This window comes from Meleagris gallopavo, chromosome 25 (genome assembly GCF_000146605.3).
Source record: "Meleagris gallopavo isolate NT-WF06-2002-E0010 breed Aviagen turkey brand Nicholas breeding stock chromosome 25, Turkey_5.1, whole genome shotgun sequence".
In the NCBI taxonomy this organism is placed as follows: Eukaryota; Metazoa; Chordata; class Aves; order Galliformes; family Phasianidae; genus Meleagris; species Meleagris gallopavo.
This window is the reverse complement of record NC_015035.2, coordinates 3,455,414-3,482,221: the sequence shown is the minus strand read 5'-3', so window position 1 is coordinate 3,482,221 and position 26,808 is coordinate 3,455,414. Positions and strand designations below refer to the sequence as shown.

General features: G+C 44.2%; 3 protein-coding genes across 4 annotated transcripts in view; 1 reads left to right on the top strand and 2 right to left on the bottom strand.

The window, feature by feature from the left end:
- Positions 1-199: 199 nt before the first annotated feature.
- MTF1 (metal regulatory transcription factor 1) lies at positions 200-12,578 on the bottom strand. 2 transcript variants are annotated; one of them, XM_019622814.2, is made up of 11 exons: positions 12,559-12,578; positions 11,717-12,178; positions 7,215-7,453; positions 6,780-6,911; positions 6,133-6,206; positions 4,983-5,116; positions 4,657-4,734; positions 2,750-2,852; positions 1,605-2,161; positions 1,162-1,228; positions 200-798 (listed from the first exon to the last, which is right to left on the bottom strand). In XM_019622814.2, the coding sequence occupies exons 2-11, from the start codon at positions 12,125-12,127 to the stop codon at positions 404-406; spliced, it is 2,190 nt and encodes a 729-aa protein (XP_019478359.1). In that variant the 5' UTR covers positions 12,128-12,178; positions 12,559-12,578; the 3' UTR covers positions 200-403. The 2 variants fall into 2 exon arrangements, with proteins under 2 accessions (XP_019478359.1, XP_003212596.1); XM_003212548.3 differs by having other exon boundaries at positions 12,492-12,575.
- A 1,151-nt stretch (positions 12,579-13,729) lies between these two features.
- On the bottom strand, positions 13,730-23,584 carry INPP5B (inositol polyphosphate-5-phosphatase B). The gene is made up of 17 exons (XM_031556812.1): positions 23,471-23,584; positions 22,120-22,290; positions 21,549-21,650; positions 21,083-21,197; positions 20,355-20,471; positions 19,393-19,580; positions 18,766-18,877; positions 18,499-18,608; positions 18,177-18,312; positions 17,512-17,622; positions 16,787-16,949; positions 16,396-16,631; positions 15,829-15,942; positions 15,350-15,434; positions 14,830-14,957; positions 14,490-14,601; positions 13,730-14,161 (listed from the first exon to the last, which is right to left on the bottom strand). The coding sequence occupies exons 2-17, from the start codon at positions 22,254-22,256 to the stop codon at positions 14,037-14,039; spliced, it is 2,091 nt and encodes a 696-aa protein (XP_031412672.1). The 5' UTR covers positions 22,257-22,290; positions 23,471-23,584; the 3' UTR covers positions 13,730-14,036.
- Positions 23,585-26,127: 2,543 nt separating this feature from the next.
- The window catches only part of MANEAL (mannosidase endo-alpha like), a 4,037-nt gene continuing 3,356 nt past the window's right edge, over positions 26,128-26,808 (top strand). Inside the window, exons 1-2 of the mRNA XM_019622738.2 lie at positions 26,128-26,155; positions 26,669-26,806. Of these exons, the coding sequence (XP_019478283.1) occupies positions 26,128-26,155; positions 26,669-26,806 (166 nt within the window). The remainder of the gene's footprint in view (positions 26,156-26,668; positions 26,807-26,808) is intronic.

Here is a 26,808-nt window from a genome sequence, read left to right as displayed (position 1 = left end):
AGACCCAAGGAGTTGTAACAAAGACTCACTCGCTGCCAGTACCTTAAACCCAAATGTAAGCGATGTGCAATTGGAGACAAACTAACCCCCTTTTCTTTTTAAAATCTTTTTGCACACGAGTAACCTTAACTTCCGTGTTCACATATGACAAGCAAAAGTGACAGACAGTGCAGCCGAAACAGTTCATATATAACTTAGCTTTTTTTTTTTTTTTTTTGTCCTTTTCTATTTTTAGATAGATTCTTAAAGATGGATGTACCTGGGACGTGACTAAGATGACATCTGTGAAGCAGAAATAAGCCACAAAACTTCCAAAGAGGAAGGAAAAAGAATCGATCCTTCAGTTTCTGCTTCTAAGAGGAAGGTTTTACCCTCCAGGTGCAAAAGAAAATCCAGAACATCTTCATTTAGAGAAGTTGCTATTCAGACCAATTTCTTCCTCACCCTGCAGTAGTGCTTCGATTGGAATTATATTAGATGGGGTTTCAGGACTTTGGAGGGACAGGAAGTCCGATACATCCATGGCACTTAATGTTTCAGTCTGTAAGTCTGAAGGGTTAACTATTTGACTGCTCTGCCCACGTGAGGGAGAAGGGGAAGAGGAAGAGGAAGGAAAGGTCTGAGGCTGCAGCTGGGGAGCTGGCTGCTCCGAAGCTTTCGGTTCAGGTGAGGAATTCTCCTTCTTAATGGTGACTTTGTCCTTGGCAGAGTCTCGGCAGGCACACTGACACTGGCAGGCTTCCTCCTGCTTTATAATAATGACAGGAACGCTGAGACCAATCTGCTGAACAGGATTTCCTGAAGGTGAAACAAAATTAAAACACACGTAACTAAACAGCATGATCTCACCACACGAGAGACAAATCGTTAAGACACCTCAAAGCAGAGATTACTTCTTATTTTTCAAGCACAATGAATACCATCAGCAGAAAGTAAACAAGAAAAAAATATAGACAGGTACTCTCTGCTGATGGCCAACCTGAACAGGCTGAGCCCAGATTTTAGAAATCTGGTCTAAATTTTTTTTATACAGAACAGTATGTCACCTTTCTGACAGGCAGACTGCTTGCAGAAGCAATTAAAATCACCACATATCCTGGTTAAGCTAACACTATTACCAGAGAAAGAGACAAAAAGAAGTTTGGTATCAAACATGCTTACCTGTGTTGCCAGCTACTGGTAATGCAGTGGTAAAAAAGACCTTTTCTACTACTTTTGGAACTTGTGGCTTAAAGGAAAAAAAAATAAATAAGAAAGAGTGAGAGTCGATTCCCAACAAATTTCTGTTGTTCAAACTCTAAATATCTGCATGCAAAAGCAGCAGATACTCCAAAGAGAACACATAAGAAAACACTAATTTAATTAACATTCTATTTGGTTCTGGCTATTCCAAAACTAAGCATATTATTTCAGTAGTCCTGAAGATGATGAGTTGTCTCCCTCTGCACTACATGCCTGTCAACACAGCTTGTGGTTTTTGACAACTGAATTAACGAATTGTTAAGAAGCTGCCATGCTTGCTCATACTACTTGCAGCCATTCATTCACTCGAGGAGGAACAGGGATGGTGCAAGCTGTTTCAAAGCTACGCTGAGTATACTAACCATTTGTTCTTGGCTTTGTGGAGAACCAGTGGCACCATTTAATATCCATTGCAAGTTTTGCTCTCCCATGACGATGCTGGACTGCAGAATAGCGGTGCTCTGAGAAGGAGTAATTGTTATGGTTGGATTGCTAGTCAGAACAGAGTTCGCACCAACAGGCACAGTCTGAACTACAGCTGGCAGGGGCTCAGTGGCACTTGATGCTGTTGGGGCAGGTGCCCCAGCAACCACTGAAAGTCCTTGTACAATGGGCTGCGGTGGTGTCTGAGTGTGCTGCAGGAAGTCTTGGTGACTGGCTGCAAACTGTGTGCTGTGAGGAACAGGCACTTCTGGGGATTGTAAAACAGTTGCAGGATTTCCAAATGCAGCTTGCTGTGAGCTGGTTCCTACGGAGGAGGGAGCAGCAGGTGCTGCTGAGGCTTGTAGTGCTGAATGTGAAGGCTCAGAGATGCCAAGCTGCAGTACAAGTGGAAGTGACAACGATGCTGAATCTCCTGCAGAAGGCGGAACAGCAGTGACTGAGTCTGCATGACCATTAAAAGCTTCAATCAAGGCAGCTGTCAAAGGAAACGAAGAAAAAAGTATACATACGTCAGTTCTCATCATACCTGAATAAACAGCTCCCTCAATACAGTTACCAGCTAGCTAACAGGTTTTTGCTAAGTAAAGCACTAGCATTTTTCATGTCTTCAGACTAGTGTTCAAGAACATACAGCACTAGACAGTGGAATCTAAAAGCAGGTCCAAATTCAGGAAGCTGGTAACACTGACCACTACACACAAACTGATTGCCCCCACTAGCTCTCTCTAAAAAGCCTTCTCCATCAGCACATTTGTGCAGCTCCATCAAGAGAAAGTTCAAAGAAGATATTTATATGAGACATCCAAGAGCATCAGTGTTGGGACTGAACAAGGGCATGCTGTAAATACACAGTCCATTCCCCTGCCACTGCACAAGTGTTTCACCATCTGCGAATGTATTTCAACACCAAAGCACTGCAGTGTGGAAGCTGAAGTTTCCTGTTTGCTACTTAAACTTATGTAGGGCAGCAGACTTCAGTTTGAGTTGCTGAACCAAGCATATGCGTGCAGAGAGGGAAAGCTGTCAAAAAACTTCCTTAAAATATTGCAGATACAATTTGTACCTGTCTGCTTAGAGTCTTCCTGATTTGTGGTGTGATCTGTGCTCTGAAACATAGACTCAAAGATGCTTGCTGGTGAGATTGTGCTAAGATCTTGTCCATGTGTCTGGCAAATAAAAAGAAAAGAGGAAGACGTTATATCTTGGGTCTCCATCAATAGCACAAGTCCCAGTCAGGTAACATATCAACATCAGAAACCTCTGCCCAATTAACCAGGCAACTTCAGGAAACAGAGCATACTGCACGTCACATACATTCATAAAACATAAAATTACATTTAGTTTTTATTGCCCACAATCAAATTGACCAACACGATGAGGAAATCCTTACAAAAATAAGCAAGTCCTTTTAAATATATATATTCTTCTTTTATATAATATATTCTTCTGCATCGATACTTTGTTTAAACATTGCTTCTTGTAACACTTGGCTAGAAATAGAAAAAGACACTAATTTGGTGTGTTTGCAAAACCTTTTCTGGAGCAGAAACAAAATAGCTTGCTTAGATAATAACCTGGACTATGCACTACTGACACATTACTGAAGCAATAAAATATATTAAAAACCTACATGCTGCTTCCCTATTGAAGTACACAATAAGGACACAGTCTTATCAGTGTATAATTTTCCTCCATGTAAAATTTAACCTCAGTCACCAGTTACCAATAAGAAAAGAATAGAATTACAGTAAAATCATATGCTGAGCTTTTAAAAACGGTATGATTTAATCACTAAGATTTTCTTCTAAAATACATTCTCTTTCACTTGGTTATTCTGCTGCTAGACTTTGGAGTCATTTATATCAGCTCTGAGTTAAAAGAGCCAATAAAGTGCAATTACTTCCTGAACAGGCTCTTCAAGCACTTACAGCTTTATTCACTGATGTGCTTGCATAAAGATGTAATCTATTTAAGGGGCACCTGAAAGCTAATCTTTGATAACCTAATTAAGTGACTGTGTCATACAACAAACTATTCTATAGAAGTGATCCAACTAATACCTAAAACCCAAATTTAAACAGAAAAGGCTATGGAAAATATCCTGAAAGTTTAAATACGTAATACTAGTTCTGCCCCAAATAAGGTTTCTCTCAGTAGCAGATTTAATGAAGACCTTACACAACTGTACAAAACCAAAAGCTTGCCTGAATATTTGCCTCTCTGTATTTCTGTCTGATCTCTTTGAGAGGTGAACTCGTCATGCTTAGTCTGGACACGTACAAAACTCCCCACCCAGGCAGATGAAACATGCTGGACAGTATATCAACTGCTTACCTCCTTGATTTACTGCTCGGTCTGCTCTAATCCTACAGCTGAAAGCTTATCACAGCTGCACCTCTGACAAACATTAGATACTAATGTCATCTGCATATACTCTTCACTCCAACCTTTTTCCTTCTAACCAATCCAATTTTGTTTTTATATTGAAAAGTTAATGCTAGAATTTGCTGTTGACTTTCTTTTTCTTGAGAAAAAAACTGTCTCCTAACCATTAAAAGAAAGAACAGCACCGATCACAGGAAAAACTTCACCCAGAGTCCAAATCACAAATATTGTTCCAACATCCCAAAAAGGACACAAGAATGTCAGATTGACAGACTGAGTAGAGCGTGTAGGAAACACACATACTTGTCAAGAGGGCAGCCTCCTGCAAACTGCAACAAGGCACACCAAAAAGGCAGTATTTAGTACACCTAAAGCAACTCTCATCAATTATTCTGTGGCAGAGTACATCTCTCCTAGTAATAGAATGAAAGGAGAGCATGCTGCAGGCTGGACTAAGTGAAACAGAAGCAACCACTCATACATATCTCATCTACTGTATTCCAGTCAACAGGTGAAGCACATTGTTAGGGGAAAAAACCACCTAACTCAAATTACAAGTGAAGCAATTCAGAGACAATAACTCACTAGATTGGAGTTCTCCCGCAGCTCTGAATCTGTTGATATGAGGCTTAAGTCACTCAGACAAAGCGAGTGGCTTGTATCCTGTAAAGAAGAAAAGAAATTGAGTTAAATACTTAAAAAAGGGGGCAGGTTGCTTTCCAAAAAATTAAGCAACAAAGAATTTTAAAGGAGCACGAGCAAAGCAGCCTGTGGAAAATAAAAATTCCAGCCATTCATAGTCAGCCTTTCTTTTACTTCAAACATGTATTTACAGAGTGCTGACTGAAACATAAAGAGTTCACAGGGGACAGCACGACCACGTACAGAATTGCCTACAGACTGCTACTAACCTCAGACACGTTGTTATTGGGAAGTGCATTGTAGGTATGTCCTTTCTCATGGCCTTTCATGTGACTCTTGAGACTATACTGCGTACTAAAAGTCTTCTCGCAGCCATTGCTGGGACAGAAGAAGGGCTTCTCCCCTACAGGCAGCATGAAACACACATGACAAACTTATATGAGACATATTTTTAAACTACATGGGATAATAATAGCATTATATACATAGAAGCACGTTTTTCTCCAAAACACAACTTCAGTTAGTATAAAAGGCAAAAACTTAACATAGGTCAGGTACTTCAAAGTCTTTCTGCACTAGTGCACATACTGATAAGAAAAAGAAGTACCTTTCTCTCTATACAAATTGCTACTTACAGCCAAGCCAGCAGCAGTAACAGCTAACAAACAGTACCTTAACCTGCCATAACAGTGCCCTATTCAAAAGGCAGGGTCCCATCCCACAAATGCTCTTAATGATACTCTGGAAAACAGTGAGTAATTACTACCTGGCATGTTGGAACTTGCATGAATAGATTTGAGAGTCATTATAATGCCACTTCGTACACTCAGCATTCTTGGAAAGAGCCTTGCAAACAAAAGCTCCCATTTTATCAAGTGAATTGACACACGAACACAGGATTTAACTCGTATGCATCATTACTGACACATTTGTGAAACATGCTGATGATACTCAAGACCTGTGAAGCATAAATGGAGGTGACTTTTCTTCGTGGTTCTGTTTCTTTGTTCTCATCTGAAATATGAGCTGAATTTTTGACTGCCCACCTACGTTTGCACGTTACCAGTTTGCTCAACACAGGTCGAAAGATATATTCCTAGAGATATCTAGGAAATAAATGATTCACAGCAGATTCACTGAGTTGTATCTATTTAAATAGCTGTGTTTAGCAATCCTGAATGTATTGTGTAACTTAAAGAATAAAAGCAATTGTGCCAGTGCTGCTATGAAAGAGTTTTTGTTTTTATGAATTACATGTAAGGGTAAAAAACATGATTACCTTGCCTGATAGGTAAAACATCTAATTAAATGTCCTTGCTAGATTATTTTATATGCAAGGATAAACACATATTAGGATCCTAAGAGTTAGTACAAACTAAAGAGACTCAATTAAAGCAAAACCAAACCCCTCAGACTCACCAGTATGTGTCCTAACATGTGTTTTGAGGTGGTGGCTTGCAGCAAAAGCCTTTCCACAGCCGTCATGTTCACACCTGGACAAAAGATCAGGGAAGAGTTAGCATCAAGATTCTTTCACACGTGTTACCACCTCTTGTCATGCACTGCAATAGTCACAGGACTCCAAAGGGCTGGCCTGATACTAATCTCTGCTAGTCATTTACAACTCCCACCTGCTGCTAAGCACGCTATGTAGGCAGGATTCTGACTGTGATTTTAAAATTCAAACACAAATTCATCATTTGGTGGTTTGGTGAGCTGTTGTGGAATAAACACTGCATCCCAACAGAGAAGCAGCAATGCGTTTCACAAACATGTTCATCTTGGGATATATTTCTGTCTAAAAAAGAATATTCTAACCTGATGGTTCTGGTCATTTGAAGACAGTTATTTCATCCACTTTTACAGACATCTGAGAGAGTTCTGGAACAAACATGCTCAAAAGCTAGCCTCCTTCATTTTATTTAAACAAGTTCTCATTCGTGGCAGTAATACTGTCTTTTGGTACAAAAATAAGTTTTCATTAATGACAGCAATGGTTGTCTTTTGGCACAGGCAATCCATTACAGAAGTTCCAGAGCAGTAAAGATTGCCATCCAGTAACTTACCGAAATGGCTTTTCTCCTGTGTGTGTTCGAATGTGCTTCCTCAGGTCACTGTGTGTTGTGAAGTATTTACTGCAGCCTTCTGATTCACAGTTAAATGTTTTCCCTGTGTGAAGTCTCTGATGTGCTTTCAACCTGAAATGAGTTAAAAACAAATCCCTCTTATGGTTTGTCACACAAGCCAGCCTCTCTCCAAGGCAAGCAAGCCATCCACTCCAATGTACAAGACAGGATCAAATGCTTAATGTATGTAATTGATATCACTTCTGAAGTCCTCATAGAATCTGAGAATTCCTCGTGCCTGTGCACCACCTTCAAAACTACCATAAAATAAAGAAGCTAAGTACATAATTACAAGTTCTGTCATCCTGGACATCTGTGCCATTTTGGCACCCATTTCCCACATTTCTCCAAAAGAAATACACAGAGAATCCCTACCTGTACAGTGTATTGAATGCCTTTTCACAGCCCTGCACATCACATTCAAACGGCTTCTCCTTCGTGTGCACTCGAACGTGGATTTTGAGGCTGTAAGAGGTAAGAAAGGCTTTGCCACAGCCTTCTTGGTTGCAGACAAAAGTGTATTCCCCACGATGTGTCTTTTGGTGAGTGCGCAGGTTTCCAGCAGTGCTATAGGTTCGTGGACAGCCCTCAAAAGTGCACTGGTATCTCTTAACCTATGGGATATAAATGTTGCATGATTGATTTTTAATCATTCCTGGAATCTGGAGACAATGTGATGGATTCTGATGTGAAAGGAAAGAAAAAAATAACAAACAGTTTAATTATCAGACTAATAGATCTGCTGTACCATGTAAAGAGTGGTGTGCACTGGAAAGCAGGCTGACCTTACAGAATAGGAAACTAACTGAAAAGGAAAAAAGGGAAAAAAATAATAATTCCATACATATATAGTCAGAAAAGTTGAAAAGGATCCCCAAAATTATATCAAACCAACCCACTATTCCCATCCAGAGCATCTCCACTGCTTATAGCAGAGCTATTTACAGAGGAGGAAGACAAGGAAGGATGTACTTTCACAAGCTGACCCTCAAAACACCAGCCTGTGTGCTGAAGTAACACCCTGAAGGAATCTACAAATTTTTAAGTCTCCTACGGTGTTACTTAATTTTCTCTCAAAAGCAGCCTTCGTCGTGCTATGTTCTTCTCCTGTGTTCACTCAAACAGCTCATGCCTGAAGCATACTGAATTAAACAGGGTGCTTCACATCATGGGTGCCACAGATTTCACAGCCATTTAGATCACCAGGAAACAGTTCCATATGAATTAGATTTGACAGCTTTCCCATCTTCTGCAACAGGCAGGCAGAGACCACGTCAGGAAACTTCCAGCGTGCAAGTCGTAACACTTAATTAAATCTCATTCTCTCTTGTGAAGAAAAAGGAGTAGGCCTTGATATGCTTGAGTAATCTCCCTCCAACATTAATTATCAGACTGACGGCTTTCATTTGACTGTTTCAGCTGAGAATCCTTAACATCTAAAAGTAATTATACAGCCCAGGAGAGAACGTGATGCTTGACAGGCAAGAAACAGAAGAAGCATTCCAGATTATGTTAATTCTGAAATTCTTAGAAAGGTGATGCAAAGTCACAACAGAGGAGCAGAAACCATCAGATTTAGTGTTCTAACAACTAGACAGAAAGATAATCTAGCAGGTCATGGTCAGCAGTCTTCCTCTTTACCAAGGCACTCAACACCTACCTCACAGCACACAGCATTACTACTTAGAAAACACTTCAGACCGCCTTCAAAAAGAAAATTTAAAACTAACAAACAAAAAACCCACTGAGTTGTAGTTTGGTGCCACAGTGGAGGTAAATGAACCTATAGATAACCAGCATGTAACATCTATGAGTCTCAACAATTGTTCTTCTCTTGTTGCTTTATCTATACATCCATCAGAAAACTTGAAACTCATTGCTCTTTAATTACCACAGCTTGGGGGCTCAAAACACAACAACATGGCATCCCCTGACCTGTGCTCTGTAAGCTCTCACTGATGTAATACGATGCCACAAGGATAATTAATGGGATCTGGAACACATATATTACACTAATAGTTACCAACAAATATAAGGGCATTACAATATAGATAATTAATAAATTTGGTTGTGTGTTGAGCCTACCAAAACAGAAGGAAAACTACAGACTTGTAAAATACAGACCATACAAGGTCAGAAAGCACATTTTTCTTAGAAGAAAACGTGCACATTATGTCCACCAGAGATCTCCAGATTCAGTACAATTTGTATCAGTTTGAAAGTCAATTCTTACCCTTCAGAAATTTAAGGCAGCTGGTAATTAGTTTTACATGCTGCATTATAGGCTGTTTTCCACTGTGCTTCCCATAATAAAAGGGATTTGACAGAGACATGAGCTACCTAGAAACTATTAGGTGAAGAGTCCTTTGTGGTTACAGTTAGGCCTAGAAAGCGAAAGGAAAAGGAGAATGTTTATTACATAGTAATGATTTGGTCCCTAGCTGCCATGTACCCACTTAAAGGAAGATGGCAGTGACACGTTCAGTTGGAAGGCCTTGAAGAGCTCTTCCTTTTCTTCAAAGACTAAATTGTTATTCTGCAGATTTAGAAGGATGCTGGAGACAGAAGTAATACTGTTACAAATAAATAAAACTCCTCGTACAGCAGCAAAGCACTTAATTCTCTTTTCACATTAGGAAATTCAGCACATCGCATACACATTATGCACATGAAATGATGTAGATACTGACCATGAAAGACTGGCAGTCAGAGCAGCAAGTACTAAAGACCATTGCCATGTGCAAGCAACACAAGAGAAACAGGACAGCTACAGGAAAAGCCAGGGATGGCTGGATACAACGCGTAGAGAAACAAGCTGCTTTGAAGACAAAGGCTGTGGTTGTATCACATCAGCTTTTTGCAGAAGATAATACGCTCCTCACACACCAGAGGGAAGCTAGAAGTCTTCATTAAGTATTTACCCCAGAATTAAGAACTAAATTGTCCAATCATCAACACCACTCACAAAAGCTGAACCAAAGGCCACTCCAATTGCTCAGTTTGTCTTTAAATTGTCTTCAGTTTAGGATTTTTCCCTTAGGTTTACATTTTGTCTACCACCACCGATTAAAACTACATCAATGGAACTGAAATAGAAGACTGCAATTGCATTTATTGTCATGCAGACAATTACAGCGAGAGAAGTTTATGACAACACCAGGAAGTTAAAGGGACTTAAAGGAGTGTAAAACTTTCCTTCACAAATGTCTAAGGTTGACCTGAAAGTATGAGACGTTAAAACATTTATCTTCATTATTAGGACCTCCTCAGATGTTTTGGAAATACAAAAGGATTGGACAGGTAGCACTGAGAACTGACCCAAGCATTCAGAGGTTTTAAAGCTTCTTTTTCCCCCTCCAAAAACTCACCAACCATCTGAAATCACTGAATAAAGGAAAACAGCTCTGTCTGCTCAACACTCAATTCCACTGCACTCAAATTATAGTGCAATTCCTCCCCTCCCACCTTGAAAATTAAGCCAAGAGATGGGAAATAAATTCAGACAAAGAACTGAATCAAGCAGTTCCAGGTCTTACAAGCGTTTTTCTAAAAGGCAGCATAGAAAAATAAATCAGTTTAACAGCATGTGTAAAGCCATCAACACCAATGTAACTACTGTTCTCACACAGTGCAGACTGCAAGCTGATTGTTATTCTAAAAGAAAGGAAAATACTGGCACGACTGACATACCAAAATTAAACATTTTAGCAGCGAAGGGAGGATACAGCTGCTACTAGTGTGAATAATATTTGAGCAAACAGAATCCCTTGGATGGGTCCATTGCACAAACCTTGCTCCAGAAGTTTCACAACTAATTGCAAAGCTGACCTCCTACAGCCCCGTATCCTTGCTGCTGAGTGAGCGATAATCAAGGCTGCCTGCTAATTTAAATTATTCACACCATTCAAACCGAGCTTCCTTCCTAAGCAGGGGCTCACTTCTGCAATTCTCACTCACACTGAATATCAGTTACACGAGCAGCTGATACTATTGCCACTGATACTCGCTAAGGCACCAGTAAGAGTTTAACTCAGCAGGGCCAAGAAAGTAGGGCAAAGTTGTTAGAAATATGTCAGCATTTGAATCCACTTGGCCTTGCACCTAAGAAGTAACAAACCTACAAGCCATCACCACTTTGCATGCAAGTAGAATTCATCAGGGAAACAGAATTAGAAGCAGCCTCCATCTTAACACGGAAGCTAACTTAAGCTTTTAAGATAGCAGATGGTATTCTGAGGTTTCTCTTGCTTTCTTCTCAGTTTCCCTGTGAGTGACACAATAAAGCTAAAAAGGAATTTTAAGGCATCTTAAGCTTCGTATTTTAGCTAATTCTGAGAGGGTAGATTTTAACCTGCAATTTAGATGCACTTTTCTCAGGAGTGTGGTTCACCACAGAATAACAGAGCTCATGCTCTTTTTAGCTGAACTCAAAAAATAATTAACCAAACAATAAAATAGCAGAACTAGTACTACAGCACTAGTACTAACAGAAACAGTGCTACTGTAAATGTATTTTTGTTGCCATACTCTCCTCTAGCTTGCAGATGTCAAAAAACACTTCCTGCTGCTTCAGAAGAGAACAGCAAGATATGAGATTAAAAACTGAAGACATTCACAGCTATGCTGCTGATGCACCAAAGGACCATAGAACACAACTATTCCTCCCTACACAAAGCACTACTGCTGCTAACAGTAACAGTGGGTTTGACGGAATCACTCATAAGAACCAGCTATATGGTGATCCTTAAGAACAGGAAAAGCTGCTACCTGCCTCCTGGCATACACTTTTAGTCACCATATTTTTCAAAGCATTTGAGGTCATCAGATGAATACTAAGCACAAGCAGCACGAATTTAAAAATATATTTAACTACTTACTTCTTTAAGCTTGGTTTCTGGGCATTCAGACTGCAAAGTGAGTGTTGCGCCTTCAATGTTTCTTGGCATAGGAGTTGAACCAGGATTTATTGTTAGGTGAATCTGATCTGGAGAAATAATATGTTGCACGTAACCCTGGGACATTCCTTCATGATCTGCTATTAAATGAAATCCTTCTTCATGACCCTCTGGTAAAAAAGGCAAGTGATCACCACATTGTCCTTCATCCTCATCATCTTCCAGCACGCTGTCTTGCTCTATGAGAACAGTTGTCCTGTCATAGACCGTCCCAGACGATGAAGAAACCAGTCCGTTTTTATCAGCAAACCTCATCATATTGTCATCTTGGGTTAATTCGTCATCGTCCACTTCATAGTAGATAACGTTGCCTTCGGGACTGTTTTCCCCCATGGCTCACCGCCGCTCACTGCGGTATCCTGAAGCGGGACCGTAACAACCCATCTGCAACAGAGGGACGGGAAGGCAGAGGCTCAGGCAGGGTTCGTGCCTCGTTTCAGGTGCGGGCACACCCCCGTTCTCCGCACACCCCCGTTCTCCACACAACTCCTCCCGGAGCTCAAAGGCCCCGCAGCACTTCCAGGCGTCGGCACCGCGCCGCAGCCCGCACCCTACGGGCAGAAGCAGGCCTGTCCTCCCACCCCTAGCTTAGCCATGCCTCAGTCCGTCCGGCTCCGCTGCCACCCGCCGCCAGAGCCCACCACAACCCCACACTCAACCCCCAGGGGCCGCCCTGTCTCGCTCCGACCGCGCTCACCGAGCTCCCGGCAGCGGCGGCACCTCCTTCCCCACCCCAGCGGCACCATGATTACCAGCGCACTCACTTCCGCTTCCGGCCGCGCGCGGTACGACGGGAGGGCCGCGCCCGCCGCGGGAGTTGATGGGAACGAGGGGGAAGGGGCGCGCGTGCGTAGTGAGCCGGTGCGCTGGGCTTGGCGGCAATATGAGGAAAACGGGGTGCGGGGCGATGAGAGGCGGCAGGGGAGAGCGGACACGGAGCTCAGCTCTTTTTAAAATAAACTCGTAGCGTCAAACCAGTCGCACAGTGGGAACAAATTGCAACTGTGTACCCGTTTGTGCGGTTTCCTCCCTTGACAAAGTCAGAAGTAGAGCTAAAACGAGGTTTTTCTCAGTGCTTCGTTGTCCAAACTGACCTTCAGGATCCCCCACGGCCACATCACAGGATCACAGAATGCCAGGGTTGGAAGGGACCTCAAGGATGATGAATCCCCAACGCCCCTGCCACATTCAGGGCCACCAATCTCCACATTTCATACCAGCTCAGGCTGCCCAGGGCCCCATCCAACCTGGCCTTGAACACCTCCAGGGATGGACGGGGCATCCACAGCCTCTCTGGGCAGCTGTTCCAGCACCTCACCACTCTCTCTGTAAAGAACTTCCCCCTGACATCCAACCTCAATCTCCCCTCCCTCAACTTCAAACCATTTCCCCTTGTCCTGCAGTTATCTCCCCTTTCCAAGAGTTGATTCCCCTCCTGTCTGTAGGCTCCCTTTAGGTACTGAAGGCTGCAATGAGGTCACCCCGCAGCCGCCTTTTCTCCAGGCTGAACAAGCCCAGCTCCCTCAGCCTATCTTCATCGGGGAGGTGCTCCAGTCCCCTGATCATCAGACACCAGATAACAAACTGCTCCACCATTGCACGATGAGTACTGCTGCGTCTTTATGAAGAGATTAGGAATGTTGAATAGCCCTGAAACACCACCCAGGCCCACCCACACGAGGCAGAAGCCCGTGGTGCTGCTCAATGCTGGGCCGACCGCCAGCAGCTGGATTTAAAACTACCCATCTTTTTGTAGCCCAGGGTCTTGTCCTTGACTGCAGTGCTGCCTCGTGGTGCTGCATGCTCCCATAGGGTTACAGCATGCTGGGGAAGGCATGGAAACACTCGTATCCTACAGCAGGTAGAGCTGCTCCTTGCCTGTAACAGGTGTGACTTAAAGCACACTTAAAACCAAGAGCCCAAAGCAGACAAGGCTGGAAAATGCACTGAGATGTTTTTATTTAAATAATAAGGACTTAAAAATTCTGTGCTTTAATACAAGTTAAATACAAGAGTAAATATCAGCTTTTATATTTTTGCTTGTCTACGTACAGCTTATTTAGAAATTCAATATACTTTACAGCTTATTAACAGTGACACCTGATTCTAAATGCCTGAGCTGCATTCAATAGCAAAAGATTGTATAAAATACTGTGATTTAAAAAAAAAACTGATATACTGTACATTTTTTTTTCTTTACAGTAGTTTCATATCTAAAAATCAGATTAGCTGCATCTGAAATTCACGATAAACTGTTCTCTTTCAGGAGGAATTGATGGATAAACTGCTGAGCTTTCCTCTTTTCCATTATATTAGGCATAGGATGTCCAGGAGGAGGTCTAAGTAACAAGCCACCAAATATACTAGCTGCATTTTTAAAAGAGAGAGAGAGAAAAGAGAGCATCAGTCAACAGCAAGCTATTAAGTGTAATTCCATCAATCTCAATTAGTTGTAATAAGAGAGAGCCTGGTTTTAGGAGGGGTTAGATAAAGCTGATGACACACTGACCTCTCTGTGACACCGTAAAACTTTTTCCTGGCTACTGCAAGGATGCAAAATCCATTTTTCTATGGATTTTAGTAATGACATACTTCAAACCAGTAGAGACATTACTCCAATTGCTTTGGAGAAATATGTTCTGTCCTACTAACTGAAAAACCCCTCTGAGCAGAATGGTTATTTTGCTTGCCTTACCTAGAATATTCACATCCAAATTGTTCTTCCCTGAATTTTTCAGTAGTTCTCGTAGAAATGCCATTAAATATTCAAACACATTTTTATGGCACTCTGGCAGGTTAGAGATAATCTGGGTGGAGAAAAAAAAACATATATTGAAGAAATGACAATAACTTGAAAGCTTTGTCTACTACCACCATCACACTGTCTGTATATGGGAACAGCTCTTAATAACCCAAGTTCTGGAGCATTTCTTTTATGATAAGATTACATTTCTCATAGCAAAATGCTGTAATTTGTCTAGAGTAAACCAGTCTACCTCCTTCCAGAAGTGGTCTCCCATTGAAGCTGGCATTACCTGGCTGCTCAGGAGGTAGTTGTTGGCACACTCCAAACAGCTGCTGTAGAACCTGTAGCAGATGACTGGCTCTGGCAGGCTTTCCAAGAAGAGCAGCAATGCCTCTGCTACTGAGTGGTTGCTGCCAACTGGTCCAAAGGTGGTTAAGGAAGAGGTAAGCACAGCATGGTCTATTTTGGCAGTATTTCTGCTGAAACACTCATCTTTGCTAAGGTCTCCAAGAACTACTGTTCACAGCTTTGAGTTAAATCGCTTGGCCCCACATAGCAAACTGTTCCCATTGGCAATCAGATACTGATGTAGTTAATCAACAATCATATATCAATATAACAAGGACTCAAGCAGAGGCATCAGGACTGATTGCAAATAGCAGCAAAGAGCAGCGCATCTCAGTTAACACGAGATGAGAGAGAGCATTTAAAAACCATGACGGAGCACAGAAGACTGATCAAACCTTTCTCAGCTTTGATCTTTTGCTTGGGCATAGTGAGCCCAATCAGACATCAGTCTAAAAGGATACGGAGGGTATCATGCATTCCTTTGTCCAAACAGTCTCGGATTTGCTCAAATTCAGACCTAAGGCCTGGTTGCTGAAATAGGTCCTCCTGCAAAGGCCATCATTTGTCAGTCTCAAGGGGAAAACAGAAGTTATTTGGGTAAATAAAGCATTGCTATTATAAAATGGCAGGAAAAATATCCCTAGGTTGATAATTATCAGCACAAAACTCACCATGAGCAGTTTTAGGAAGGCTGTGAGACCTCAGTAAAGAGCAAAGCAAAAGGAGAGCTGCTGGTGTCTGCCACACACAGACTGCATCACCTTCACAAAACTTTGCAACCCAGGCTAATAGGATCTCTTATCTCAAAAATAACCATTTTCACTCTTTACCATGAGCCAAACATCTACACTTAGCAATGGTTGCCACTACTAGCATCTTCTCCAAAACTTAACCTAATGCAAACAAATTATTTTGCAGCTCCAGCACAAGCAGTGCCAACCTGCTGGGAAGCATTGCGGTATAAGTGGTCCACCATCATCCACAGCTCTTTGGGAATTTCCAGAGGCTTTTCAGCTTGAGTAGCATTATCGCTCATTTCCAGTGGCATCAGGGTCTGAGGGAGAGAGAGAGAGGTAAGGAGGAAAAAATAAACAAGGAACAAAGTGAGCTAGCCAGCTTCTTGTTCAACTCTGCAAATTGCTTCACAGAGTTTACAGCTGAGATCTAGGATTTGTTGAACTGTGCAGCTGCACTCACCAGTTTTCACAGACTGCTGTGTCAGGCACAGTTGTATCATAAGCAGAAACAAAAAAGATGCTCTCAATCACACTTCACACACACCTTTTTTCAAACGTGCAAGCAGAGCAAATGGCACATTACTCTCAGTGCTGTACCCAAAATGGGTTGGTTCATCCACACTAAGCACTAAAACAAGGTGTGGAGATGTATCAGCATTTTCAGACTATGGACCAGGGGAGTGAAAGAAGGCTCTGTGGCAATAAATAAGACAATCACCTAGTTTTAATGGTGTCTGTGGGTTCAGAAGGGAAGCTTATCTTTAACTCACAAGATTCCGAATGGATTCTGCAGACATGTCTTGGATCGGTTCCCTCATGTAACACAGCGTATGAATGGGAGACCCAAAGCAACTGGGCAAGTAGTTTCCTGTTACAGACAGAAAATAATCCTTCCCCCTGTCGAGATGCAAGACCAAGATGTCTTCAAGTTTTTCTTCTCCAGAGTTTAAGCGTGTAGCTGTTGATTTATTAACAAACAGTTCCAACTCAATTGTGATCTCAGAACCTGACAGAAGATAAGAAAACAATACTGAGTTTTAAAAAAGGCATTAAACCAATAAGCCTGTAAACAAGCATAGCACTCTCAAAATAGCAAAAAGAACAAAGCCAACATGTGACAATATTAGCTCATTAACATGAAATGAATAACGAGGAGCTCACCTGGCAGCAGAAAGCCCTTGCTAGGATTAGCAATCAGCCACTCCTTGCAATAGGTAACCTCATCTGGTTTGCTGATAAATTCAAACTGGCAGGGCACTTGTCCATTACGGATTGTAAACTTCTCTACCTGCAGCTGCATGTATTTGACGTCCTCAAAGTGGAACTAGAAACAAACGTCAGCCAACATCATCAGCCAATCCCCCTTCGCCAAGGCACCAGCAGCAATTCCTCACATTGCTGTCCCATAGTTTAATCATTAAGCAGCAAGATATCCAGATTAACCCTCTTGCTCCCACATCCCGCCTCTTCCAGGATTAAAAAGGATTACACTTATTTACACCCTATGCAGCAGGGTGCCCTTTAAAACAAACGCTCCCCTCAAATAACCTCAGTGGAATTTGAGAACAAGGTATCTGTAAGCCTCTCGGTTACTTATCTTTTATAGTCCCCAACACACAAAGCAAATGCTGGTCTTGTGACCTTCTCCAAATCCCTCAGAATTTTACATTTTATGTTTCCAAGAACTTGCTGTTACTTGAAAGTACCCTTTTATTCTCCACCTCATAACACGGCTGTACGTTTCAGCTCGGTAGCCTGTACTTGACTGGAACCAGACCATAAGGTCCAACATCCATCTATAACGTACTGCTACCATAAGAAAACACATCTAGGGTCTGGGAATGCTTGATTTGTCCAGCAGCTGACAGCAGATGAGCAGATCCTACCTCTCTCTGGGAGAGGGTCACCGAGGGAATGTTGGCGTTCTCCATCTTATCCAGGGAGCGCACGATTTCCTCAAAGACCTTTCGGTAGAGCTCCTCATTCACAACTTTCACCTGAAAAGGACACACACAGCACTAATTCATATTTACTGTGCCTCCACAGGTGAGCTATAACATATGGGCCCAAAACATGAAGCGATTCCATTTTAGCAGTACAATGTATTCGAAGAACAGAGCTCCTTGGAGCACTACTGCTCTAAGATCTCCTCAGGATCCAGCAAGAAAGGACCTTGCTATAGCCAGCAAGAGAATCACCTGGTCAGGGCTTTTGCTCATTTGTTTGTTATTTATGAAGTTTGACAGCACACTCCTGGGCTGCCAGTGATGTAGCATTCCTGCACTGCAAGCTTCTGAAAAAATGATTGAGGAAAAAAAAATATGTCTAAAAAAATGCCTGCAGATACTCTTAAGTTATTCTGCCAAAGTGAAGCATCACTTAATACAACATTATCTTATCATGCTCAGTATATTACCCAGCCCACCTTACAAGCCCTCGTTCCATGTGGATGCCATAAAAGTGGGGACAATCCAGCAGGAGAGCCTCCCTCCTCCACCCACACACACGACAAGGTCAGCAGACTTACTTCCTTCAGCACTGACACACTTACCCCAATATCAAACACAGAGCTAACTGGCTTATGGTCGCTGATCTTCAGAGCCATATGGCTGCGGTAGCTCAGCTGAGCAACGTTCTGGCCTTTCCAGAGTATCCGATCACACCAAGCTGGAACACGGCACTTCTCACTAAGACAGAGAGGTGAAAATTACAGCTTCCAGGCACAGTTCAGGTGGAATAACAATGCAAGGCAGAACACTGCTCTCCCAGAAACCAGGTGTTTTGAACGAGGCCCGTTTCTGTACTTCTTTTTCACTTTATTTTTACTGCCTTTGAGGATAACATCAGTGTCACATGTGAAGCAATCACTGTACCTCGTGTCCCACTCATCACAGCCAGCGTCGTATTTGTATGTTGGCTGGAAAGAAATCTCTCCCTCTGTAAAGCCTTCAAAGACAGCTTTTGCATTCATTTGCCTCTTTAGCTACAGAAGAAAAAAAGAAGAAAATCGGAACGAGCTCAAGCACAACTCCCATATGAGCTAAAGGGGAGATGTTCAGCACTGAGAAGGCTGAGGAGGACGTGAGCAGTCCCTAATTAGCACCCTCAGCACCACCTGCAGGTGGCTGAGGCATCAGTACCTGGTCATATTGGCAAAGCTCTGAAAATGCTTTCTCATCTACAAGCTGCTTCACTTTCGTCACATCCAGTTCTTCCAGCCGATAGTTGAGGTCACCCAACCACAAGATCACACTGCAAGAGAACGTAGACCAGAAGTCTGCACGTGGGCCCAAAGATGCCCATGTGAGCTCTCTAATCTCCCCGTGATCAGGTGGATGTTGTGTCTGCCTTTCTGCACCACAACACGCAAGCAAGAGTTGGAATTTGAATGAGAAGCCACTTCTTCTGCTTTTGCTGTTTTTAATTCCCACCCTGCATGTTTGTCACCATCTTTTCATAGCTAGTGCTTTTTATACTCCTCACTAAACACCAAAACACATTGAGGAGATTCATGTGTATTATTGCCCCCTTCCTGCAGGAACTAAAACAAGGATTGTTAGAGCATAAGTGGGCAAGTGACTTGCCAGAACCATACAGGTGACCACTATCAAAACCAGAGTTATAGAGAAGTGTTTCTGGCCTTTCCAGGCTAGCAATTAAAGCATTAGCCACCCTCCTCACACCCCTGCCTGGAGAACAGCCCACCACATTCATAACGCTCTGTCTTGCTTCCTGCAGTGATCCACACAATCAAACGAGAAGCATACTCATGTTTGCTGATAGTGAGAGGTGGCAAATTTGGATTCGATTGGCAGAACTGCATCCGAGAGCAGATGTCTTTGAAGTCCTGGTTCCTCCTCTCATATTCCTCCGTGTGAGCCGCAAGGTGAGAATTCACAACGCACACACTCGTGTTATGGAATTTAAACCTTATGGCAACACCACCTTTGTTACCCTGAAAGAGAAATACAGCGCTCAGAAACTTTTCTGTACACAACAGATGAATCCAGAAATGAGTTAATAGCAGCAGAAAACCCAGAAGATGCTGAGGCAGACCGCAAATTCCAGAAGAAGAAAAAGGCTGAAAACCCAATTGATAACTGCTTTGTGAATTTTAGCTCACGTGAGGATCACACACAGCATCAGAAGGTGGCAAGCGAACACAGAGCCCAGTTTGTAACTTAGGATTTAGCTAACACTAAAGGAAGTTCAAATCAGTAAGAGTGCTGGTCAGTTGCTTCATCGAGTCCTGAAACCTGTCTAGCAACAAACTAAATCTTTCAACATAGAACGTAAAGATTTGGAAGTGGAGGAGGAAATATGTGGCTCAGCTGGTCCAAAATACCTCTGCCAAGTTACAGCTGCAGAAATGACAGAAAGGACATAGACTTCATTCCAATGGAGCAGAACGGCAAGAGGCCACTGAGTTCCCCTCAGGAAAACTGTGATCTGGAAGGACAGGTTTCTTGTACTTGTGTTCCCTCACATTGATTGCCTTAGGCAAAGCCACAGCCATCATCAAGCCTCATGGCCTCATACAGCCCAACACATGCAATTGGGAAGAAGCTTTCAAGGTCTGTAGGGCTTTGAGAGCAGATGGTGGTTCCCTCCAGCAACACCTTGAGTCACCACATGCATTTCTAAAGGCAGCTGGAAGAATAACCTCTACATCTAAGGAGAGAGGCTCCCAAGGTTCTCCAAAGTCTCATGCACTGTTGTCAATTCTTACCATCCTCCCCATGATGCCAGTTCCCACAGTCTCAATTTCCACCTCAGAGATGTTCAAAGCAAGGTCTGCTTTCACATACAACAGAAGCATTATTCCCACGAGTCGCACAAGTTTCACCTGAAAAACAGATCCCGTTGCATTAAATACCAGAACAGGAGAAGGCACATTGCCTCCCAGCCCAGACCACAGGTCAGAGTATACACAAAGGAGAGTTGCAGGCTCATCCAACAGACCACCTCGACACACGGTTATAGGCACTCCAGCAGCACAGCATAGGAGGGAGCCAGGGAGCAATGCTGCAGTAAAGGAAGCAGAAGCCCAAAGCAAAGCCCGAGGCACAGGCAGCCCATAGAAGGAGCTTCCCTTAGACAACTGATGAGAGACAAAGCAGAAGGAGCCAAAACACAAGCAGTATTCCTTCCAAGATGCCTTGACAGCTCATTCAAGCATGCATACCAGGAGACAGACAGGGCAAACAATGAGATGCTTCCTATTCTCTACCCCCAAACCGGAGGAGCTCCACTAAGGCATGGCGCCCAGCTGTCCTGCCTGCCCTCTGCCTTGGCATTCTGCACAGTAACACTGCCTACGTCACCTTCTGACTGAGCAAAAGCCTGCAGACAATGCCCCTCTGAAAGACACAGCGATTGAAAACAGGAGAACAAGGTGAAAAGAGGCCAGACTGGAAAACGATTCCACACTCAAACCTCCCCAGAAGTCACATTTACCTTTGCATACTTGGCATCTGGATGAAGGCTATCAGTTACAGCTTTAAACCATTCTTCTTCCTTCGGTGTGTCATTGAAAAAGAAGGCTTCTTTACTCAGATCAAGCTCCTGGAAACTGCATTAGAGGGAGGAACCCGTGGATGCACACACTTGTTTATAACTCCAGCCCTTTCCTCCAGGAAAGAACTAAAACAGTTTATGCTCTAAATTATAACTGAATTTGAATTTTCAGATATGCTCGTTTCAGAAGTATGTTAAATGTAAAGCTAAGTTATATTGAATTGCATTAAAGATGATGTAAAACTGCAGTGCCAAAGAGCCCAACCAGAACGCAGCAGAGTAAGGCAGTGCAAACATTCCTCAGCTGTCCTCAGGTGTTCTGGCTGAACACCTCCATGCTACGGCTTCACAAGCAAAGCAACCCAGGGCTGAGGTTTGGAGGGAAGAACAGGAGGGAGGCACTCACCCCACACAGTAAACATCTGGAGGTGCAGAGTCACATCTCAGCCAAGGCTGGAGGCTTTCCTTGGGAGACTGACCATTCACATTGTAAGTCCCAACAAAAAACCTGCAAAGAAATTCGCTTTTCCTAAATCCCAAAGCTGCAAATATCACTATTCTTAACCCAAGTAATTACTAATTATTTAGGAGTAACTTGTTTCCAGGGGGAGTTAAGACAACGTGGCAAAGCTGAAATTTTGACAGTGATTTAATTACAGTAGCACCTTTACGTGCCTGTTTTACAGAAAAATACACATTCTTTGCATACAGTGTAAAAACACACACAGATCGAGCTGTGCAGTAGCAGTCTGAAATGACAAATTCATTGCATCACCAACACGGATGGATCTTGACCACAGAAAAGTTTTTGCTCATCATTAGATTATTCCTCCTAAGCCATTAGGAGCTCATTAGAACGGCAGCAATGTTAAACAGTGACCTGAAGCAGTGAGAGAGATGGCAGGGCTGCACGGAACCGATGCACCTCCAGGCACAGAAAACCTCATCCAGCTTCCAAAATAAGGAATGATCATTACCTGAAGTTCTGGATGTACGTGTAGGAATCCTCCCTTTGCACAAGCTCAGATTTGACAATAGTATCTCGTAGCCCAAACTTTGGTTCTGATAAGACTGAAGCCATGTTTGAGACCATCACGCTGGAGGACCGCACCATTTCTGTTGTCACCTCCGGTTTGAGTTTGCTTTGTCTGCAAGTGAATGCAGAACTGTGAGATGAAGCACAGGATAAGCACACACCCTGACCAACTTCGTTCTGCTGCTGAGGACGTGATCCAAATCTTCCTCTCTGTTTCACCAGCCAATGCTCAGAACAAGCAGACAAGAGTGAAACGAGCACTTCTTATGACAGCTCAGACCTTCTCTAGATAAAACCAGTTTAACCAAGTGAAAGAACAAATCTTTCTGGCTCACCCAGTGCAGCCTGTCGGGTCAGGGCTGATTCTGCCCGCCTGGATGCTGATATAAAACCATACACATTTCCTGCTCCCTGGAACAGGCGGATGCCAATTCCACCGCCCTCTGCTCAGCCCTTCAGATGACAGTAGAAGAATGAAAAACTGTTTTTGTAGCAGAAAAATCCCATTTCTGTCCAGTAAGGAGGCAGCAAGGGGTGGATGGAAGTTTTCTTTAGTATCTTGTGGCTCTGTGGGTTACTGCAAGCTCCTTTTGACACAGCTCAGGAGTTCCCACAAGCAAGTATGTGATATAAATGTAAGGTCAACAACCTGCACGTGAGTGCCAAGGATGGCACAGAGACGGACTTTGAAGGATATACAGCAGGGTCCACAAAGTCCTGGGAACTGAGAAATGAAACTCTAACATTCTAGGAGCGTATCTTTGAGATGTGGTGGCCCTAAGCCAAAGCTCTCTGAATTCAAAACAAACAACAGCAGTTGGTCCTGTCCCACTACGCAGCGAAATATGCCCAAATAGGGGGACTGGCAGGACTGGCTCCAAGAGGCAGTGCAGAAATTCCCACTCCAGTTTTGATAGCATGCTGACGCTGGACTTCATTTTTCCTCTCTTAAATAGAATCTTAGGGTTCTCTTCTCAAAAAGCCACTCTAGATCCTGGTACCTGTGGTGAATGCTAGCAGATAGAAGCAGATAATGCAGCAGCCACGCACCCTGTGCTGGTGCCCTGCACAGACACACTGGGATCACAGAGACAAGTTCCCCCTCTTGCTTTCCAGCTGAAAACCAGGAAACCAGACAGAAAGCTCTGTGCAATTTCTCCTTCTTCCTCTCAACACCAGAACACCATCAGCTTGCCCACTGCAGCTCGTTCCTGCTAGGCACCGTTCCACAGAGGCACCCAGAAAAGAATCACTTTGAATGTGATTCAAGTGAAGTCCGAGAGAATCCATACCTGGGAGCACTCCTGTCAGTGCTGTCCTGGCTCCAGCCTGGATTGACTGCAAGCTTCTTTCCATTCTGCTTGATGCCTTCAGAACCAACTGCTTCTGAAAAGAAAAAAAAGTTTCACATGAAAAACAAAGTGGCGTTTAACTTAGCAACCACAGGCAAACAGAAGGGAAACCAACGTAGCTTTGGTCTGTACAGAGAACCAAAGCACCTCGGTTATCTCGGGATCTGTCACTTATCTGATGGGCTGGTGGGGCACAGGGATAGGCAGGAGGGACACACAGCGTGGCACAGGGCTGCAGAGCTGCCCACCCCCCCTGGGCTTTATCCCAGGCATGCAGAAAGCTGCACTGATAATAAGCTTTCCCTTTCTGAAGCAAGGCAGGAAGTACAAAGAAAGGAAGAAAAAAATAAAAAGCACACTGCTATTTAAAGGCTTGCTGCTTGTCTGCAGCAGCACAGCAAAGCACTGGAGCCCCTCCTGCAAAGCAGTGCAGTACAGCCCCTGTGCAAACCCACCACACTGCAGCAGAAACAGTGCCTCAATGCAAATCACGCTCCCTAAAAAAACAAGAGGGCAGACCCTATGCAAATGCAATTAGATTCAGGTACAACAGTAATCACATGGCACTTCGTTAGCAAAATTTAGGGAGCCTGCAGCGCTTGTTTCAGCTACAACATCCTGCTCCTACAAGGGACAAAACAGAATTTTGCATAGCTTTTCCATATGTCCATGCACAAAAGGCAATCTCAGGGCTACGACACGTGGCACACAAATCTAAAGATGACACAGAAGATGCTCTTCAGCTCATAAGGTTCCATTCATTCAGCTGAGCACAGTTCAGAAAAATGATTAAGTATTATTGCTGCTGTAGTGCATCCTCTGGGGCACGAGCACATCCCCAGACAGAACTCTGAGTATAAACACACTGACAAGAAGCGGTCGCATTCACAGCCTGGAAAACCTCTTCTGCCCAAAGAGCCCTCTGAGAAGAAAGGCTGTCTAAGAGGATTAATCAGTGGCTGCTTCCATGAGCACATGATTCAAACCTCATTACGGATCACACGCAGTCCCACAGTGCTGAGCAGGAGCAGACTTTGATAAGACAAAACCTCCACCAGCAGCACCACTGCAGCACAACGCTCCCTCAGAGCCCATCCAACCAAAAGTGCCCCAGTTGCGTGCGCTGGGATGGAGCCGTGTGTGTTCCTTGCATGCATTAAGCACTTATTCAGAGCTGCCTGAGCCTCTGCACTGCTCGTGATAAGCACCACGCTGTGCATCTCGCCAGTGATGTGAACCAACTTGAACTTTGGCAGTAAAGGGAGCAGCAATTGGACTGCTGCTGCTTTTGGAGCAGGGAGCAGAAGTTTGGGCTCTATTGATCGCAGAGGACAACGCTGGGCAGCACGGGAGATGTCAGAGGCTGCTGTGTGCCGTGCAGCACTGTGTGACACAAAGATCATGGCCACGTGTCACACCTTCACGTTTTAACCTCATTAACAGCAATAACTTTTATGTCGGATTCTTCTAAGGAAGAGATTAGCCCTGGAAACGGGCTGTTTCCTTCAGATAAGTTTGTATCTAACTAGATGTTGCTCGAGCCAAAGGGGTCCATCATCTGGCAACCTAAAGTGGAATATTTTAGCAATACACAACCTCATGTAATCCCTGAGTGGGGCACAGAACCAACGAGCTCCGTGCAGGGATAAGAGAGCAACAGAACACAGACAGCCTGAACCAGGATTTGCAGTTAGAAGGGACTTCAGAGGCAACAAAGACTTGCTGTGAAAAGCGTGCAGCAACATTCCAACACCATCCTACAGCAGGAAGGTGTATCCTATCTTCAGATAAAGCCAGATCCAGCTCAGCACCCAGAAGGGAGAACTACCTGTGCCATGCACTGCTTGCAGCAGCGCATCCAGCCCACCTCTCCCTGCACAGAAGCACACAGGCTGAATCTGCAACACAGACAGGGCTCTTGACAAGGGCCTAACTCAAACAGGGAACATCGACCACAGAAGTTAAAGCCCATTAAAATCCCTCCCCAGATCCCCTGATGCCTTAATCCACAAGAGACAGAAGGAACCAGCAGTGCTCTATCAGCAAATGGCAGCATTTGCACACTATTTAAATGTGCTTTGGTTTGCATATGGGAGTCTCTCGCTCAGTGCTCACGATCCCGTAATGACAGAGTGGGAGATATTATGGAAAACAGCAGACAAACCCTCACTCTGTATTACTTTCTGTCCCCAAAGACCTTGTGTGATGGTGTTCTCTTCTTCTGAGAGAGAATAAAAGAGAGATCCCTGAACAACTCAGACTGGAGAAACACACAACAAAACCTTGAGAAGGCAATTTTGTCACAGCTCAGAGGCAGAGTTTTATAAGAGAGCTGCTCCCCAAAATGCTCACAATGCAAAGGGCATTCCTGTGCTCCAGATGCAACAAAAACATCCCAGCACAGCACCCAGCTGGTGCCACTCGGTGCTTTTCCTCCTAAACACACACCCAGGTCCTTCCCAGTTGCTTTGAAGCCCTGTGTTAAACAGCACAGCTGCACAGATGCTCCCCCATCCCCAACTCAGTGCATTTTGTGCCTCTGGCTCACATCTGAATTACAGAATTCACCTCTTCTCGGCAGAGAACAGAGAGGAGGAATGGCAGCCACAGCCCAGCCAAAGGCAGGTAAAGCAGAAATGGATTAACCTCTATTTTGAAGGCCACGCTGAGTGCTGGCGTTGCTCAGCTCTCTGCGTTTTCTCACTCGCTCCCTTCGCACAGCAGCAGCTCCTGGGAGCAGGAGGGGAAAAGGCGGACAGCACAACACAACACAACACAACACGGGGCGGCCCCACAGCCGGGCCGAGAACAGCTGAAAGGTCGCAGCCACAGCACATGAAAACCGACACCGGATTCACCACCGAGGAAAGCGCAGCCCGGAATCGAGGCCAGCAACGCGGCCCTCGGGGTCCCAGCGCTGCCGATCTCCCCCCGCACAGAAGTTCCGAGCCGCCCTGCCCAGGAGCGTGGGCTGAGCCGCTGCTGCACGGAGCGAACCCTTCACCCCTCACCGCAGCCCTCGGGGCAGCAGGGAGAGCTTCCTACGGCTGTGAGCGGACAGCGTGCCCTCCCCAAAGCACGACCGCGCTCTAAGCAAGCGCTCGGACCCCTCCTGACCCTCCCTCCTCAACCCATCAGGCTCCCATCGCTCGGACCCAACGTCGGCGCGGGTTGAGCACCGCGACCGGCCCGAGCCCGGCGGCTCCGACGGGACGGGACGGACCTCGAATCCCGGCCCCGGCAGTTCCCTGCGGTACCCCCTAAGCGCTCACCTCGGC

What these genes read in the sequence shown, in the direction of transcription:
- MTF1 (XM_019622814.2), bottom strand. Translation starts at nt 12,127, where the DNA reads ATGGGGGAAAACAGTCCCGAAGGCAACGTTATCTACTATGAAGTGGAC. An exon ending in CAGAAACCAAGCTTAAAGAA is followed by an intron (nt 7,454 to 11,716) that starts GTAAGTAGTTAA and finishes TATATCCCATAG; the next exon opens with GTTAAGAGATACCAGTGCAC. An exon ending in CCAATAACAACGTGTCTGAG is followed by an intron (nt 4,735 to 4,982) that starts GTTAGTAGCAGT and finishes TCTTCTTTACAG; the next exon opens with GATACAAGCCACTCGCTTTG.
- INPP5B (XM_031556812.1), bottom strand. Translation starts at nt 22,256, where the DNA reads ATGGTGCGGTCCTCCAGCGTGATGGTCTCAAACATGGCTTCAGTCTTA. An exon ending in CTGGCATCATGGGGAGGATG is followed by an intron (nt 19,581 to 20,354) that starts GTAAGAATTGAC and finishes TTTCTCTTTCAG; the next exon opens with GGTAACAAAGGTGGTGTTGC. An exon ending in AGGAATGCATGATACCCTCC is followed by an intron (nt 14,958 to 15,349) that starts GTATCCTTTTAG and finishes CCTTTGGACCAG; the next exon opens with TTGGCAGCAACCACTCAGTA.